The 19,875-nt window shown below is 38.5% G+C and overlaps 1 protein-coding gene across 1 annotated transcript; it reads left to right on the top strand.

The window, feature by feature from the left end:
- Nucleotides 1-3,048: 3,048 nt before the first annotated feature.
- Nucleotides 3,049-5,922, top strand: LOC114405006. Its single transcript, XM_028367709.1, has 2 exons — nucleotides 3,049-3,663; nucleotides 5,527-5,922. Exons 1-2 carry the CDS (start codon nucleotides 3,049-3,051, stop codon nucleotides 5,920-5,922), a joined length of 1,011 nt encoding a protein of 336 aa, XP_028223510.1.
- Nucleotides 5,923-19,875: the final 13,953 nt, after the last annotated feature.

Here is a 19,875-nt window from a genome sequence, read left to right as displayed (position 1 = left end):
AATCCTGTATTTCTAGGGTACCCTACCTACATTATGGAACCCTAAATACAAGGACAAAAAAAATGAAATCCTAATATGTACAAAGATAAGTGGGCTCATACTTAGCCCATGGGTTTGAAATCTACTCTAAGGCTCATGAGAACCCTAGTGCCTTCTTTTGTATTTCTGGCCCAATCTACTTGGAGTCTTCTATCCAATGCCCTTGCGGGATAGGATTGCATCACAATTGCTCTTCATTTTCTGTCTGATTTATAATTTAGGTCTCCTTGTAATGGATTGCTAAAACCCTAGTTGGGGATTTCTAATGAACAATTAATGTAAATATTTTTCATATCTAATTAAGTGTGTTTTATGTGTTCATTGCTTCTGTCAATGCTTTATTATTGCATGCCTTTGGTCTGATCACTCACTAGTGTGTATTGTTAGGGAACTTTAGCACTATTAAGTGTATTTTTTCCTTAGAACTTAATAGAGCAGGGCTAGATAACTGCATTACTAGGGATAAAGTGCAGGGTTTTAGTCTTTCTTATGCTGTGAGTAGAATGCTGTTTGAATTAAACCTAGTTCAACAAGAGGGATCTGAGAACAAAGTTTAATTTGAATTAGTCTAAACTTATGAGGGATCGAGGTTTGGTACTTTAGTCTTCAGAATAGAACACAAGAATACTCTTAATTAGAGAAATATCTTTATATGCATCAACTCGTTTATTAGAAAGACCCAATGCTTTTAAACCATTGCTGTCACTTTTAATTGCTTACATTTACTGCTTTTTAGCTTAGGATATATTGCATTTCTTTTTCTATTATTGAGTATCAATGTTTGTTCACACAATGCCTGATTCCTGAACAAAATTTTGTCTAATCCATAAGTTCCCTGTGCGCTTGCTGGTAACACACGCGACCCTACTTCTGTGTTTTGAAAGAAAAGAAAAGAAGAAGAAGTGAACTATGAGTGGGAGCGAACCAGTATTTTTGGCGCCGTTGCCGGGGAGCTTAGTTCATTAGAAGAGCTTAGTTCAGTTTTAAGGCATTGATTCAATTTTTTTTCTTTGATTCTTTGATTATTTTTGTTAATAGTAGGTACTGCAGATTTTTTGTTCTTTGGAATTGGATAATTGCTATTCTGCTTGTTTTGTATGCAAAGAAGATCTGCTGCAGGTGCTTTGATTCCCATAGATTTGGAGATTAATGCAACTTGTAGGAAAAGAAAAGCAGAAAGAAACACAAATTGTTTTGCAAGACATAGAAGCATCAACAACTCTAGAAGAAGAACCTCTATCTTCTGAGGCATCATCTAGTTTTCCAACTCAAGGGCAATCTCATACAATTTTAGCTGAAGCAAATATCATGGCTGAGGAGCCAAGAAGAGTTACTCTGGAAGACTACTCAAGCTCAAGTGTGCCGCAATTCTTTACTAGTATAGCACGACCGGAAGTTCAAGCACAAAATATCACCTATCCACATTCATTAATCCAGTTGATACAGAACAATTTGTTTCATGGTCTGCCCAACGAGGACCCGTACACATATCTAGTCACTTATATTGAAATTTGCAACACTGTTAGATTGGCTGGTGTGCCTGAGGACGCAGTTAGATTGAGCTTGTTCTCGTTCTCTTTGTTTGGAGAGGCTAAAAGGTGGCTTCATTCATTCAAAGGAAATAGTCTTAAGACTTGGGATGAAGTAGTTGAGAAATTGTTGAAGAAATACTTCTCAGAGTCTAAGACAGTTGAAGGGAAAGCTGCCATTTCATCCTTCCATCAATTTCTAGACAAATCTTTGAGTGAGACATTGGAAAGATTTAGAGGCTTATTGAGAAAGACACCCATTCATGGATTTTTAGAACCGATACAGCTCAACATTTTTATTGACGGGTTGAGACCACAGTCTAAGCAACTTCTTGATGCTTCTGCAGGGGGAAAGATCAAATTGAAGACCCTGGAAGAAGCTATGGAATTAATAGAGAAGATGGCTGCTAGTGAACATGCAATTCTGCGTGATAGAGCCCACATTCCTACCAAGAGAAGCCGGCTAGAGCTTTCATCACAAGATGCATTGTTGGCACAAAACAAGCTGCTGTCCAAGCAATTGGAAGCATTGACAAAAACACTAAGTAAGTTGCCAACTCAATTAAATTCTGTACAACCTTCACCCTCTGCTGTTTTGTAGGTTGTAGGTTGTGTCATATGTGGAGGAGCACACGAGTCCGACTGCTGTATTCCCCAAGAACAAACATCACATGAAGTCAACTACATGGGGAACCAGCCAAGACAAAATTTCAATGCAGGTGGATATTCTGGATTTCAACATAGCCAGCCATATAATTCGCAGTAGGGACAGTGGAGGAATCATCCTGGAAACCAGTTCAACAAAGACCAGGGTGGTCCATCTAACAGGCCACAACAACAAGGGCCTAGTCTCTATAATCGAACAACGAAGCTAGAAGAGACTCTTGCTCAGTTCATACAAGTATCTATGTCAAACCATAAGAGCACAAAGTTTGCCATAAAGAATCTAGAAGTCCAGGTGGGACAGTTGGCAAAACAATTGGCAGACCGACCATCTAGCAGCTTTGGAGCTAATACTGAGAAAAATCCAAAGGTGGAATGTAAAGCTATCATGACTAGAAGCAGATTGGTGACCATGAATGAGAGTGAGAATGGAATAGGTGCAAAGAAACAACAACTGGTGTCTGACCCAGCTCTTGACCCTGTGGTAGAGTCTTTGAATGAATCTGAAGAAGAGTTGGAGGTAGAAGATGAGAAGAAGAAGGAGACAACAATAAAAATGAGTGAACAAGAAATAAATGAGGAGAAAAATAAAGAAAAAGAAAAAGAAAAAGAAAAAGAAAAAAAAGAGAAAACAGGAAAAGAAAAAGAGAAGGTAGAAGAGAGAAAGAAAAGCAAGAGTAAGATTTCAAGGGAGAAGAAGAGAGAAACCACTCCAGCTGAAGGCAAGGAAGTACCATATCCTTTGGTACCTTCCAGGAAGGATAAGGAGAGACATCTAGCCAGATTTCTTGACATCTTCAAGAAGCTAGAGATCACAATGCCTTTTGGAGAGGCTCTCCAACAAATACCACTATATGCTAAGTTTCTAAAAGACACGCTAACTAGGAAGAACAGGTATATCCACAGTGACATTATAGTTGTGGAAGGAAATTGCAGTGTTGTTATTCAACATATCCTACCACGGAAGCATTCAGATCCAGGAAGTGTCACAATACCATGTTCAATACCATGTTCTATTAGTGAGGTTGCAGTAGACAAGACTCTCATTGATTTGGGAGCCAACATTAATTTGATGCCGCTCTCCATGTGTCGGAGACTTGGAGAGCTGGAGATAATGTCTACTCGGATGACCTTACAGTTAGCTGATCACTTCATCACCAGACCCTATGGAGTGATTGAAGACGTGCTAGTCCGGGTAAAGCATCTCATCATTCCTGCTAATTTTGGTGTAGTTGACATTGAGGAAGATGCAAATATTCCTGTCATTTTGGGATGTCCATTTATGTCTACTGCAAGTTGTGTGGTGGATATGGGGAAGAAAAAGTTGGAAATGAGTCTTGAAAACCAAAAAATCAGCTTTGATTTATTTAATGAAGGAAGAGAATTATTGGACCAGGATGTATGCTTACAGGTGAAGGAGTTGGATAAGAAGGTTCTGAAGGAGAGAACCAAGATTGATCCAGGATAACAAAATGATGCGTCAAGCTAATGACGTTAAACAAGCTCTTGCTGGGAGGCAACCCAACCATTTTTAATTGTCTTGCTTGCATTTAGTGTATTTTTTGCTTGTGATTGTGTGTTTTAAGCTTGATTAATATTGAAAAGAAGGGGTTCATGAACTTTGGTGAAGAGGTGAACAAAAAAGAACTTAGAAAATTTTTCAGTTGTTCACTCGTTAAGCGCAACACTCGTGCTAAGCGCCAAGTCTTCACGCGCTAAGCGAGCCCTTGCTCGCGCTAAGCGCTTAGACCCCTGACTAGTGGCTGGATGGTAGCGCTAAGCGTGCTTCACTGTGCTAAGCCCAATTATCTCTCTGGAATCTGAATTTATCAAATTGGGCTTAGCGAGGTGATGCGCTAAGTGCTAATCCTTCTCTGCTTTGAAAATATGTGGATAGCGTTAAGCGCGAATTGCTGTGCTAAGCCCAAATACCTCTCTGGATTTTAATTTCTCACATTGGGCTTAGCGAGGTGATGCACTAAGCGCAATTCCCTCTTTATTTTGAAATTCTTTGGAATAGCGCTAAGCGCCATCAACGTGCTAAGCACAAGCCATCATTGCATGGAGGAGCATATTTATGCGCTAAGCCCCACCTTTGGCGGCTAAGCACAAATTGCAGGACCAATCAGAGTTACGGACAACACTAAGCACGTGTCCTCACGCTAAGCCTAAATATCTCTTTGGAATTTGAAAATTTGGAATTGGGCTTAGCGGGAAGATGGGCTAAGCGCAGGGTTGCTTTAAACCCAAATGTCATATTGTCTCGCTAAGCACGAATATGCGCTAAGCGAGTAATACAAATTGTGTTTAAAAGTAACTGCTAGGCAGTTTTGCATTTTCACCAAAGCTTTTGCATTTCCCTGTGCTCTGCATTCCTTGCATTCCTTCTGTTCTGTGCATCAAGTCCCTGCATTCCCCACATTTTGCTTCTTCTTTGCAGTTCATACTTCACAATCCAAGTAAGCTTTATTTGTTTTATTTTCTATTAAAGTTGCTAACTTCAAGATAGAGGACTTAGTAGTTTGTAGGTTAAATTTCTGTTTAGGTTTAGCGTTATTAGGTTAGTTATGGTTAGAATGAACTTAAGGTTTCATTGTAGGAGCAATGTAGTTAGGGTTCAGGGGCCTAATAGAGACCTTAGTCGAAAGAGGTGAAAACCCCTGGTTCTTTTTTTTTGGAAATCGAGATGAACGCGCTAAGCGCTATGCTGCGCTAAGCGAGTTCATCGCTTTTGATGAAGATTTCTGATTTCCAGATGATCGTGCTAAGCCCGACCCTATCGCGCTAAGCGCGTTCATCTCTTCTGTTGAACATCAATGTTGAGCTTGCTAAGCGCATCTATGCGCTAAGCGAGAGTAGTGTTTCAGACACTTAGGATTTTTTTTATTTTAGTTAAGCACTAAGCCTGGCTGTTAGGCTAAGCGCAATTTCATCTCTGCTTTTCATATTTGTGAAATAAGGCTTAGCGAGCCTGCTCGCTAAGCCTGTGCTATGTTTTTGTGAGGTTGAGCTAAGCGCACTTGTCGCGCTAAGCTCAAATCTCTCTCTGTTTGTGAAAATTGTGGATTTAGGCTAAGCGCGCCTACTGCGCTAAGCCTATTCTGCAGAAAAATATTTTCTGTGTTCTCACGCTAAGCGCGTGGTTGTCGCACTTAGCCTACGAACAAATTTTCATAAGGTGCGCTAAGCTCAGCCTACTGTGCTAAGCACCCAGTCTTATTTTCAATTTTATTTTCTACTTTTCAATTGTGAATAAATCCTGTTTAATACTGTTTTGATGATCATTTCTTTTCAGATGGCTTCCCGAAAGAGAAAGGCACCTGCCTCAACATCCCAGGCTTGCTATGACCGCTTTAGATTCACATCTCAGGAGGCCTGGGATTGCTACTCTGATATAGTGATTGGCAGGAAGATCCTGCTAGAGAGAAATGTCATGATTTACCATGCAGAATTTGATGAATTCAAGTATGAGCTAGAGAGAAAGAATTGGCACAAGGAGCTGACCAATTTCATGGATGGGAGCATCGATGTTGCCATTGTTAAGGATTTCTACGCTTACCTTTATGATCCCGAGGATAAATCACCTAAGCAAGTGAGAGGCCACTTAATTAAGTTTGATGAAGACACTCTCAACACCTTCCTGAAGACACCGATGTTGGACCTTAATGAGCATGCAGAGGATCATTCATAGGATGATTGACAGGATCTTTATTTTCTTGCATTTTGAACAGTTTTATTATTATTTTGTTTTTAGTTCATTTTATGTTTATGTTTCAGTTTCTTTAAATTTTAGTTCAGTTTTTAATTTCAGTTTATAGTTATATTTTGTTTGGTAGCTTGTATAAAAGCATGATTGAACAATACATTGATTATATTCAGTGGTTTGATGTTTGATTTTGGAAATCAGTGTTTTTTGATTGGTTTGAATGGATCGATTGTATGATTTGAGTGGATTGGAATGCATAAATCATATGCCTTGATTGAGTATGCAGTCATTAGAAGAGAAAGAACATGAAATTAGGATTATGACTGAAAATGCTAGTCAATTTGTTAGATTGATTATGAAGGAATGCGTTAGCCGTAACCCGGTGAGAGTGTGATCTTAATTGTGAGAGAAACGACTAACATTAGGTAATGACTTTTGCATGAATCTATGATGTATGGAATGAATGCATGAATTTGAGGATGATAAAGGCCATGTTTGATTGTAAATAGCCACTTAGCCAAAAAGCTGACCATGTGCATGAATGATTTATCCCTTGCGTCCAATTTGAGCTGAAAGTATGATTGTTTGATTGAACCTTGAGCCTGTACAATTTATCTCCTTCTACCTTGTCTTAGGTTGTAGGAAAGCATCATTCATAGAAAGAATCTTGGTTCAAGGCAAATTTGCTCCAAATTTGGGGGAGTTACGTTTCAAGTTAAGTTTGCCCCAAATTTGGGGGAGCTACTGGGTAAAAAGGAATGGAATGGTAAGAGCAGAGCAGCACACACAGTCAAATTTGTTAAAAAAAAACAACTATAAGTATAAAATAAAAAGTGTGTGTGTGTTGCTATTGATTGAAAAGAAAGCTGAGTGTAAAAAGGGGGCAAGTAATAGGGTTGGAAATAAAAAGAAAAAAAAGGTTGATCTATGGATGAATGCTCTCCTAGAATCTAAGCTTTTGCATCCTAGAAAAACCATGAATTGTTTGCAGTCCAACCTCATTACAAGCCTAAGAAAAGTCCTTCTGATTCAATTTGTGTTTATAATTGTATGGCATGAGATGAATTGCAAAGGTTGAGATCCGTGTTAGTTGTCGATGATTAAATAAGCCTAAACACTTGTGCTTGAGTGAAACAATGACCATAAGGCTTTGGTTAATGATCCTTCCTTGATATCTGCCATTCTTACTAGCTTATTTTAGTTGTGAGTCCTAATAAAAATGTTCCTATCTTTGAAAAGCTGCATGTTTTCTGAAGGGATGTTGATTGAAGAATTTTATGACATTCATTTCATGTGATTGAATTATCTTGAGGCAAACACAAGTTTTGTATAACCACTGTAGATTTTGTCACTTAAGGACAAGTGAGTTGTTCTTTCTTTGCTTGAGGACAAGCAAAACTGTAAATTTGGGGGAGTTTGTTAGTTGTCTTATACAACTAACTTTTGTATAGAAAACTTTTCCAAAATATGTATAGTTTCCCCCAATTTATAGTTCTTTTGTAGGAATTATAAATAAACTTTGCTGTGTTTTGATGTCTATCATTAGGGTCTCTTTTATTTGAATTAATGTTAAAATCTGTACAATTTTAGGTAAAAAGGGGCTAATTTCTTGAAGTGCCAAAGTGATTGTCGCGCTAAGCGAACTCAGTGAGCTTAGCGTGTACCCATCACTAAGCGCGGCTTCAGTGCACTTAGCGTGAAGAAGGAATCTGGAAGAACACTTGAATCGAAGGAACGCGCTAAGCATGAGATCAACTCACTAAGCGAGTTGTCCATCTCTTGCCAGGCTCAGTGCAGCATGAACGCCAAGCCCAAATCCCCTTACTTGCGCTAAGCGTGACAATGGTGCTAAGCGTGACGACGCAATTTCAGAGCCTGTTTAAAGCCTGAATTGTCAGAATTAGGTTATGATGATGACAAGAGAGAAGAAAGTAGTTATTACATAGACAACATTTGCACACACTCAGAGGAGGAAGCAACAACAAGGAGCCATTTGAGAGTGATTTAAGAGTGTTTGAGTGATTATGAGGTTCCAAGAAGAGGAGGAGGGATCCCCCTTCCTGTGTAAGCAACAATTGCTTTTCATTTTCTGTCTGATTTGTAATTTAGGTCTCCTTGTAATGGATTGCTAAAACCCTAGTTGGGGATTTCTAATGAACAGTTGATGTAAATACTTTTCATATCTAATTAAGTGTGTTTTATGTGTTCATTGCTTCTATCAATGCTTTATTGTTGCATGCCTTTGGTCTGATCACCCACTAGTGTGTATTGTTAGGGATCTTTAGCACTAGGAAGTGTACCGTTTCCTTAGAACTTGATAGAGCAGGGCTAGATAACTGCATTACTAGGGATAGAGTGCAGGGTTTTAGTCTTTCTTATGTTGTGAGTATAATGCTGTTTGAATTAAACCTAGTTCAACAATAGGGATTTGACAATGAAGTTTAGTTTGAATTAGTCTAAACTTATGAGGGATCGAGGTTTGGTACTTTAGTCTTCAGCATAGAACACAAGAATACTCTTAATTAGAGAAATATCTTTATATGCATCAACTCGTTTATTAGAAAGACCTAATGCTTTTAAACCACTGCTGTCACTTTTAATTGCTTACATTTACTGCTTTTTAGCTTAGGATATATTGCATTTATGTTTCTATTATTGATTATCAATGTCTGTTCACACAATGCCTGATTCTTGAACAAAACTTTGTCTAATCCACAAGTTCGCTGTGTTCGATACTCGGATCACTCCATTTTAATTTAAAATACTTGACGATCCAGTGTGCTTGCCGATAACACACACGACCCTACTTCTGTGTTTCAGAAGAAAAGAAAAGAAGAAGAAGTGAACCATGAGTAGGAGCGAACAATGATCAACAATTTTCTAAAATCTTAGAAATGTATAAAAAATTGCATATTAACATTCCTTTCACTAAGGCCATTGCTCAAATTCTCAAATATGCAAATTTTTTGAAGGAAATTATTTCCAACAAAAAGTAACTAACAAAATTTGAGACAATATGCCTTACTGAGGAATGTTTTGCTGTTATTTTAAAGAAGTTTCCCCCAAAGATCAAGGACCCTTTTGAAAAATGTGTACGACTTGGGGAAAGTATTAATCTGATGCCTTTGTATTTGAAAAAAATGGTTTAAAAGAAACACAACCCATAAACATCACTCTCCAACTTGCTGATAGGTTTATCATCTATCCCAAAGGCATAGTAGAGGATGTGCTAGTTAAGGTGGACAATTTCATCTTTTCGGCTGGTTTTGTGATGCTTAATAAGGAGGAGGATGAGGAGGTTCCAATCATACTGGGTGTCTATTATTGAATACTTGTGATATGGTGATAGAGGTTAGGCAGGGTAAGCTCACCTTTAGGATGAGAGATGAGAAAGTTGTTTTTAATTTATCTGATTCTGTGAAAAGCCTATCTCTTTTGCCACTTGTAACTTTATACAAGCGAAAGATCCCACTGATACTTTGGTGGAAGCCTCACTCCCAAGTGTAGGTATAAAGGACCCCTAGAAAGAGTTCTTGCTACTGAGGACTTGGACTAAGATTTGAGTAGTGATGAGAAGGAAATATTGATGTTCCTCCAAGCTCCAAAGGATTCCAAAACAATGAGAAATCAAAGGTTTGAAGAGTTGGAAAGAAATAGTAGGAAAAAGCCTAAACCCTCTATTGAGGAATCTCTAGTGTTGGAGTTGAAGCCCTTGCCTTCCAACTTAAAATATGTTTTTCTTGACCCTCTTATTTTTTTCCCAATTGTTATTGCTATAGGTTTGTAGGATGTTGAAGAAGAGAAGCTTGTATGGATCTTGCGAGAGAATAAAGAGGCCTTTGGGTGGACTATATATAACATCAAGGGTACCCTATAGTGTGAACCCATAGGATTCATATGTAAGCAGACTAGGAACCTAGGCAGCTGCCTCAGAGGAGGCTTAACCCCGACATGATGAAGGTTGTAAAGGGAGAGGTTCTAAAGTTGTTAAATGTGGATATCATCTACCCTATCTCTAACAGTGAGTGGGGAAGCCCAGTTCAATGTGTCCCCAAGAAGGGGGGGGGGGACCACTGTAATGGAAAATGAGCAGAAATAGCTCATAGATATTAGAATGAATACCAGGTATAGGATGTGCAATGATTGCAGGAAATTGAATGAAGCCACTTAGAAGGACCACTTCCTTCTTCCCTTTATTGATCAAATGCTTGAGAAATTGTATGGTCATGAATTTTATTGTTGTCTTAATAGGTATTCTGGCTATCTAGAAGTTCCTTTGGTTGACAAGGATCAACATAAAACTACTTTTACATGTCCTTACGGGATATTTTTACATCGACGGATGCCCTTTGAATTGTGTAACGCCCTTGCAACTTTTCAAAGATGCATGATGGATATTTTTTTTTTTACTTGATTGAAAACAACACTGAAATATTTATGGATGAATTTTCTATTTTTGGCCAATCTTTGGATGCATGTTTGAAAAATTTAAATGTTGTCTTGAAAAGGTGCAAGGAGACTAGATTAGTTCTTAACTAGGAAAAATGTTAGTTCATGGTGCGTGAGTGCAATGTGCTTGGACATAAAGTGTCATCTACTAGCATTGAGGTAGACCCCGCCAAGATGGAGGTACCTCCACCTAATTGTGTTAAGGTGGTAAGGAGTTTTCTAGGCCATGCTGGCTTTTACAGGAGGTTTGTGAGAAACTTCTCTAAAATTGTTAAACCAATGAACGTCCTTCTAGCCAAAGAGGCCATTTTTAATTTTTCTAATGAGTGCATTCAATTTGTTGAAGGAGCGCTTGATTAGTGTTCTTGTAGGTTTTTCCCTTGGGTGCTCATTGTCATTTGAGCTAATGTGTGATGCTAGTGATATGACTATGGGGGAAGTTCTAGGCCAAATGAGAGGCAAGGTGTTCCACACCATCTACTATGCCAGTAGGATGCTAGATGAGCCTAGGAAAATTATACCACCACTAAGAAAGAATTGTTAGTTGTTGTTTTTGCTTTTGATAAATTTAGGCATTACCTTGTTTTGTCTAAAGTCATTGTTTACACTAACCACTCTGCTATTAAGTTTTTTCTCAGTAAATAGAATTCCAAGCCGTAGGTCGAGTAACGGCCATGGCAAATTGACCATGACAAAGGCTTCCAATGTTGACCCAATAATGGCTATGGTTAACCATCACAGTCATAAAAAATAATATTAAAATAAAAATGGGGGTAGCTATAAATAGCATAGTGATTATGACCCTGATCACCACCATCCCCATCTCTCCTTTCACTAGGTCAGTTCCCTACCATTACCTCCGTGATCAACTTTTCACCATGACCATGATTATTCCTACATTCCACGTTTACCACGACCCTATAAATTCATCATTGTCGTGGTGAAATTTTCTTGTAGTATGTTTTTTTGGCATCACGGTTGTGATCAACACATCATGCCTGTGATGCCATTTTCTTACTTCACTCATTCTCAAGCATCATGACCGTTATCCATCTCACATTGGCACCTTTGTCTTGCAACACTACCATTATCACTTCCACCATGGTCGTGGATCTCGTTATCCTTACCAATAACTCAAAAATTTATTTATCTTATTTGCTTCTCTTCTTGTGTTTTGCAAATACTTTTCTTTCTATGTCAGGGATAGGAAGCTCCCTTGCTTACAGAAAGAGCCTTCACACTACCAGTGTTCTATAGTCACATCCTTGACCATCACCACCTCCCCATAAGAGGGAACCATAGCCCTTTAGCACACAGTCCCTCTAGCCTCCATGGAGCGCTATGGGATTCTAGAAAGGTAGTTCTAGAACTCTAAGACTCGCTACCCCGAGGATTGGATTCTCTGAGAACTTGGCCTCTATGAGAGAATCTCCTACTACTAGACTACCATTGGGTGGCAGCACATAGCTTTCATCTAAGAGCAATCCTTCCATGACATATCTATGGAGTTCATCTCCACTTTCCAGGTGTGAGACTCATTAGGTGCAAATGCTATCTGGGAGGTCAATGATGACACAAAAGACTAGTTGGAGCCTCCTGTGAAGCACAAGGTTTCTTTTTACCTCCTCAATCACACCAGCACCATGACCCTTGACTTTAATGTCATGCTTGAGTTCGAAACTAAGGAGGTAGTCTAGACATTGAAGTATCCACTGGCTTTCATGAAGCAGCCAAAGTGTCGCTTCCAATAAGCGGTATTCTTCAAGAAACTCACTGGGTCCCCTCTGTTTTAGCCTAGCGTTTGTAAAGCCAGCCTCTTCCATGACCCAACCCTATGCCTAGTTTACAAATAGATAGCTGGGAGCTTGCACGGGAAAAAGAGACCACTGGCTTGGTCACCTCCAAGGACCTCTTCTTTATTTGGTGCATTTTTTGCGGTGCAAATGCTATCTTAGAGGCCAATGATGACACAGAGGACCAGTTGGAGCCTCCTGCATAGCACATGGTTTCTTTGTACCTTTTCGATCAGACCCACACCATGACACTTTCTGACTTCAATGTCATGCTTGGGTTCAAAATTAAGGAGTTAGTCCAGACATTGGAGTATCAACTGGCTTTCATGAAGAAGCCAGACTGTCACTTCCAGTAATTGGTATTCTTCAAAGAACTCACTAGGTCCCCTCTCTTTCAGCCTGACGCATTCAAAGACAGCCTCTTCCATGACCCAACCCTATGCCTAGCTCACAAATGGTTCATAAGGAGCTTGCATGGGAAGAAGGAGAGCATTGGCTCGGTCACCTCCAAGGATCTTTTCCCTATTTGGTGCATTTGTTGCGATGTAAATGCTAGCTCAGAGCATGGTTGTTAAACTCGCGATTCTACGTAAAATCGTGGAGGCTCCATAAACTTGACTCGTAGAATCGAATTGTAAACTCGTAAGAGTTTACTCAAATAAAAAATATATTAATATTCCTTTATATAAAATCATAAGTAAATATTTCAACCCTAAAATAAATAAAAATAATAAACTTTAAGAATAATTCAATAAACTAGAGGCTTGAACAAATGCTTCCAGTTGTTTTTGAAGTGAATGTGTGTGACTGATCATGTCAGCAACATGTCTCAACCTAGCTAAATCAAAAGTGAATGGAAAGCACGAGCAATCAACTTAAAAGAGAAATGAAACAACAGAGGGACAAAAATCTGCAGAAGTTCTTTGAATTGTTAATATGATGATATTCAAAAGTATTTGGCAGAAGAGATTTAAATCTTGTCTTTCCAGTCAAACTTTTAAAAGAATCGAATATTCCTGCATCTTACATTTTTGTTTTGCCGATTGATAAAGTTAAGGGAAATGATATTGATAGAGCTTATTTTATTGATTAAAAACCAATTAAAAGAAGTAAAAATCAAACACTAAACAGTAAACATTAAACTAAGATCCCATCAAGCTTAGCAAACTATTAGCACTCATATTATGTATCAACATCAGGTGTTTGCTTATACTCTAAGAGGAACTTAACAATATATAAAGGGTGCATGCAGTACCTACATACAAGCAAGTAGTCAAACACATTCAAATGATTCAATAATTGATCTACAAAGGGATAGAGAGTAATTCCTAATTTTCTTCTCCCATCCTCTTGGAAATTAGCAGGGCAACATGCTTTTATCCTCCTAATGCATTCCCTTTCTAAAGACTACTTTCCAAGTTTGTAAGAACAATTAAATTGTAGGATTTTTGGGAAATTTTAGAATTTGAGTTAGCAACTATTAACTATGATCCTGTCATTTAAATAAAAGCTACTACATCATGCTCAATGATCCAAAGTATCTTAACAAATTGGTAAAGTCTCATTCAGAATCTTACACAGTAGCTTAATCATATACCCCAAACTGCTTTCTTCTTAGCTCCCATTTATTTTGCTTTCCAATGCAAAGCTATTAGAACTAATCACAGGCTTTCTTTAGGCAACACTATGCAAACTAAAAATACTAAGAAAACACCACGACATCAGCAGTCCAACACCTTGATGAGTTCTATTGCACACAGCAACTATCAATCTCACTCACCCTTGATGAGTTCTAAGAACTAATCAGATAAATTCATATATACAATAACTAATTAGTCATAGCTTACACACACATCAACTATCAATCTCACTCACCCTTAATGAGTTCTATTGCAAGAATGGAAAGAAAACACCATGATGTCAACAGTCCAGCAGCCCAACACCTTAGCATCAACAGTCTAACATAGCAGCACGACAACACGGTAGTACGACAGTAGATCCCTAGTTTGAAACTTGAAGCTTTGAAACTTGAAAGCTTGGAGCACCACGACGAGTGAGGGCTTTCAAGTAACCACCACGACATGAGTAGCTCAACAGTCCAGCACGGAAGCACGACAGCGATGACGACGACCACCATGATGCGAGTAGCTCAGCGAGAGTCATTTTGGGGGTGAGTAGCTTGAACAAGGCAGAGTGAGTGAGTAAACAGAGTCGCGAGATTCATTTTTGGGGGTTGTTGCACGATACCGTTTCGGGTTTTCGTAAACCCGTGGACTCGACGCAGACTCGCGAGTCTACCAAAACTTGTCCAAGTCTACGTAAAATTGGACGAGTCTACTCCGATTTCGATTTTGCTTCCGATTTAACTTGCCAACCCTTAGTAGAATCATAAAATCGTACGATTTTACGATTTAAATTGCGATTTTAACAACCATGGCTCGGAGGCCGATGATGACATAGGGGACTAGCTGGCGCCTCTTGTGGAGTGCATGGTTTCTTTTTACCTCCTTGATCAAACCTGCATCATGACCTTTTCTGACTTCAATGTCATGCTTGGTGTAACGACCGACCTCGTCGCTACGATATCACCACTCTAATAACTGAAAAATTAAATTCTTTTTCTTTCTTTTATGAAAACTCCATTATTTTTGCTTATGAAAATCATAGTAAATTTGAATTTCACAAATGTATACACACACACACACACACACACACACACACACACACACACACACACACACACACACACACACACACACATATATGTTCCCAAACACGCACCAATGTTTAACCGAATACATGAATATTGATATAGTAGTTTAGTACACATCATACACATAATGAAGATTAGATCAGTTTGTAGATATAATTAAATATGTGATTTACATCCTTAATCCTGTTGGATCAAGTGGCCTCGGAATAATTAAGAAGGGGGGTCGAATTAATTATTAATGTACCTTGACTAATTAAAACTTATCCTTCTTAATGTTACTAGATTTAATTAGGCTTTTACTACCAAGTTAAGAAAGTAAAGAACAGTAATTGAAACTTAACCAAAAGTAAAAGCGATAATTAAAAGTGCACAACGGAAATTAAAAGTGTAGGAAAGAAGAAGACAAACACAAGAATTTTATACTGGTTCGGCAATAACCTGTGCCTACATCCAGTCCCCAAGCGACCTGCGGTCCTTGAGATTTCTTTCAACCTTGTAAAAACCTTTACAAGCAAAGATCCACAAGGGATGTACCCTCCCTTGTTCTCTTTGAACAACCAAGTAGATGTATCCTCCACTTGAACTGATCCACAAGAGATGTACCCTCTCTTGTTCTCAGTTACAACAACCCAAGTAGATGTACCCTCTACTTGTACCACAAAGGATGTACCCTCCAATGTGTTAAGACAAAGTTCTCAGGCAGTTAGTCCTTTGAAACTTTGTGAAGGGGAAACAAAAGATATCTCAGGCGGTTAGTCCTTTGAAATCTTTTGTTTAAGTGAAAGGGAAGAATCAAAAGAATTCTCAAACTGTGTCTTATTGAATTCTTTGAAAAGGGAGAAGGGAGACACAAAAGAATTCAGGCGGTTAGTCCTTCGTTCTTTTGGAAAAGGGAGAAGAGAGACACAAAAAGAATTCAGGCGGTTAGTCCTTGTCGAATTCTTTTTGGCAAAGGGAGAAGAGAATAAAAAGATATAGCACACTTTTGTTTTTTGTGAAAGAACAAGGTTTGGAAACCAGAAAACTTAGAAAGCTTTTGGCAAAGGAAGAAGAAGAAGTTATTCAAAAAGTATATTTGAATGCAAGTCAAGGTCTTGCTTTTATAGACTCTTCATGTTTGGTCAAGAAAACCATTGGAAGAGTTATAACCTTGAGAAAAACCTGAAAACCATTGGAAAAGTTACATCTCTTGACTTTTTATTCAAACCTTATCACTGGTAATCGATCACCAAAACCATGTAATCGATTACACAAAGCATTTTATGAAAGAAAGTGACTCTTCACAATTGAATTTGAATTTTCAACGTTCAGATACACTGGTAATCAATTACCAATATATTGTAATCGATTACACCATTTAAAAATCAATTTGAACGTTGCAAATTCAATTAAAAGTTTTTGAAATCAAACTTTTCCACTGGTAATCGATTACCAAAGAGTAAAAAACTCTGGTAACTTAGAAAATTTTGAGAAAAACTTTTTTGAAAAACAAAACTGTGCTATGTTTGTTTTTTGAAAAATCTTTTCAATACTTCCCTTGTGAAGTCTTCTTGATTTCTTCTCTTGAATCTTGAATTCATCTTCTCTTGAATCTTGAAATCAAACTTCTATTGATTCTTGAATCTTGATTTCTTCTCATGAAACTTGAAATTAATCTTGATCTTGAACTTGTTGACTCAATCTTGAAATCATTTTCTTGGTCTTTTTGTCATCATCTTTGTCATCATCAAAACTACTTGAATCAACTTGATTCATCATCATGAAGCTTGCTTCTACAAATCCAACAAAAGAAATCATGAACCACTATGGAGGAGTTGATTAACAAAACATAACTCTCTCCCCAAAATAATCCCAATGTCATCACGTCGGCTTGGCGGCTCCTCAATAGAATCTCATCCCTGCATCCTACTGCTGTCATTCTGCTTCCATAAACAAGGTTTGCGATCATCACAGGTATCAACCACATGATACAAAATTGCAAGGGTGAGTTCATTATAAAGAGAACCAATGTTAAATCCAAATAATCACAATTAGCAAGAAAACATAAGCAAACATCATGAGCTTACACAACATTCATTATTCAACACCCACATTCAACAATTATTCATCATACACATTCAACAATTATCCATCATCCATCCATGGATCCAATCAAGACTGCTCAGAATGATGCATGCACCTGACCTCAACTCTCAGATGCAATGCGGTACGTACCGTATCCAATACCAAAGAAATAGCCCTAAGCGTGTCTACACGACACCTCACTTAGGAAACCATGCAGTATTTGTCGATACCACCTATTCGTGCATCGTAACTTCCCCCCTAGGTGATCAACTTGGGGCCACAAGGAGTTCCTTACCAGGTGACACACCCCCTAGTACAAAGTACATACTGCCACAGTTTATACTATTTTCCGTGTCATATGAGGTATGAAACATGGGCACCATTGATCGAGGCCGTACCCGAATCAAATAAACATTAAAATGCAGTATCTAGGAAGTGATCCTAGGTCATCTCCCAGTGAGCAATGATCAACAAACATTCATAACATGTAACAGTAACGAATTGGGGGGGGGGTTGTTTGTTTTTGTAATTTAAACAGCAAGCAAACACGAATCAAAGAAATAACAGAATTAAAACATGTTGTTTCCCCTTGATTCAAAAGCAAGTCTCTTATCCTAGGTTATGAGGATTTATCCCTAATCAGTTCAACCACTTAATCCAACCCGAAATTAATTTACTAAGCGAAAATTAACATAAGGTTGTCATTATGTGATTAAGCAACACATACACCAATTAATCCCTCTCACATGTCCATTAAGCATGAACGAAACTGATCATTAAGCATGAACATAAATTAAGCACAGAGATAATTAATCAAGCATTAAGCATGCATGGATTCATAGCAACAAATACAGAGCAATTGGTGAAAGGGAAAAACTGATTAGAATTCAATACTAATAACAAAATCTCAAAGAGAGCTGTGTTTGATCCTCAAGAGAAAACAACACTGGAGTATCAAAGGAATTAATTCAAGGTAGGCTCATTTGGCTAGAGGCTTATAAGAAAAAAATGCCTAAATCATCTCCCAACATGCATGTGAAGCAAGAAGTATCAACAAGAGTCAAGCCAAGGCTATTGTGCAAGCAATCAATGGGGCAAAACACACCGAATAAAATAGATGATGACTCAAAATCTCACCAAGGGTAAATCTATCACTTTCAATTCGACCTTTCAAAACTAACTTGACATGTAGAGAAAAACAAGGATTTCAATTCACAAAATGCCAAGAAATTCCTATTTCAAAAACAATTGCACATTACCTGTACATAACCTAGAATTCAAAGAGAAACATGCAATGTTGTACACAAAAACATAAAACCAAAATAACAAAATTAACCTAGAAAACCCCAAATAAAGAACAATCTCCCCCCACACTTAAACAACACATTGTCCTCAATGTAACATAGTCATAAGAACAAGAGCAATCAGAGCAATCAATAAATTTGGACAAGTGCAATAAAAGTAAAGAAGGAGATGGAAAAAGAAAACTCCCTAAGTCATGGCAGAAGAGAAGTAGGGTGAAGTAAGGAGGTCTTCTCCACCACTACATCCACCAAGGAGGGATTTGTGAGGAATGGTTTCAGCCGGTGTCCATTGACCTTGAAGCTCTTATCTGTGGATTCACTTTTGATCTCAACTGTACCATAAGGAAAAACATTAGTCACCACAAAAGGACCAATCCACTTTGACCTTAACTTACCACTCATGAGTCTGAGCCTAGAGTTATACAATAAAACTTTTGGTCCAACCACGAAGTCCTTCTTAGCTATCAAGCTGTCATGGAACTTCTTTGTCTTCTCCTTGTAGAATTTGTAATTCTCATAGGCTTCTAAATGGATCTCATCTAGCTCAATTAGTTGCAACTTCCTTTCCTCTCCAGCCTGATCAATAGAGAAGTTGCAGGTCATTACAGCCCAGTAGGCTTTGTGCTCTCTCTCTATAGGAAGATGACATGCCTTGCCAATGACAACCCGATAAGGAGACATTCCTATGGGTGCTTTGTAGGAAGTCCTATGCGCCCAAAGAGCATCATCCAGCTTGGTGCTCCAATCCTTTCTGTTTGGTTGCACAATCTTCTCCAAGACCCTTTTTATCTTCCTATTTGAAATCTCAGCCTGCATTAGTTTAGGGGTGGTAAGGTGTGGAAATTTTGTGCACCACTCCATACCTTTTGAGCAAGGCATACATGGATCTGTTACAAAAATGGGTGCCTTGATCACTAATGATGGCACTAGGGACTCCAAACCTGCAAAACAGATTAGATCTAACAAAATCCACAACAACCTTAGCATCGTTAGTTCTGGTGGCTTTGGCTTCCACCCATTTTGAAACATAATCAACAACAAGGAGAATATAAACAAAACCAAAAGAGACAGGGAAAAGCCCCATAAAGTCCATACCCCAAACATCAAACACCTCACAGAACAACATGGGTTGTTGAGGCATTTGCTGTCTCCATGAAAGTGAGTCACCTGCTCTTTGACAAGGCTCACAAGTGCTACAGATTCTCCACGCATCCTTGAAGATGGTGGGCCAATAGAAACCGCAGTCAAGCACCTTGCAAGCTGTCCTCTATATGCCAAGATGGCCACCTTGTGCGGAAGAGTGACATAATTACAGGACCGAGTCAATCTCATGGTCTGGAATGCATCTCCTAATAACCTGGTCACTGCACAACTTCCACAAATAGGGGTCATCCCAAATATAATGCTTAGCATCGCTCTTAATTTTATCAGTTTGAGCTTTAGATGCTAAGGGAGGAAAAATAGAAGCAACCAAATAATTCACAATATTAGCAAACCAAGGAGTGGGGAAGGAATCATAAATCTTATACAGAATGTACAAATGGTCATCCGGAAAATCATCTCGAATGGGTGAGTCCTCAGATGCACGCTCAATCCTACTCAGGTGGTCAGTCAG

This window comes from Glycine soja, chromosome 3 (genome assembly GCF_004193775.1).
Source record: "Glycine soja cultivar W05 chromosome 3, ASM419377v2, whole genome shotgun sequence".
NCBI classification, from domain to species: Eukaryota; Viridiplantae; Streptophyta; class Magnoliopsida; order Fabales; family Fabaceae; genus Glycine; species Glycine soja.
This window is presented reverse-complemented; position numbering and strand designations above follow the sequence as displayed.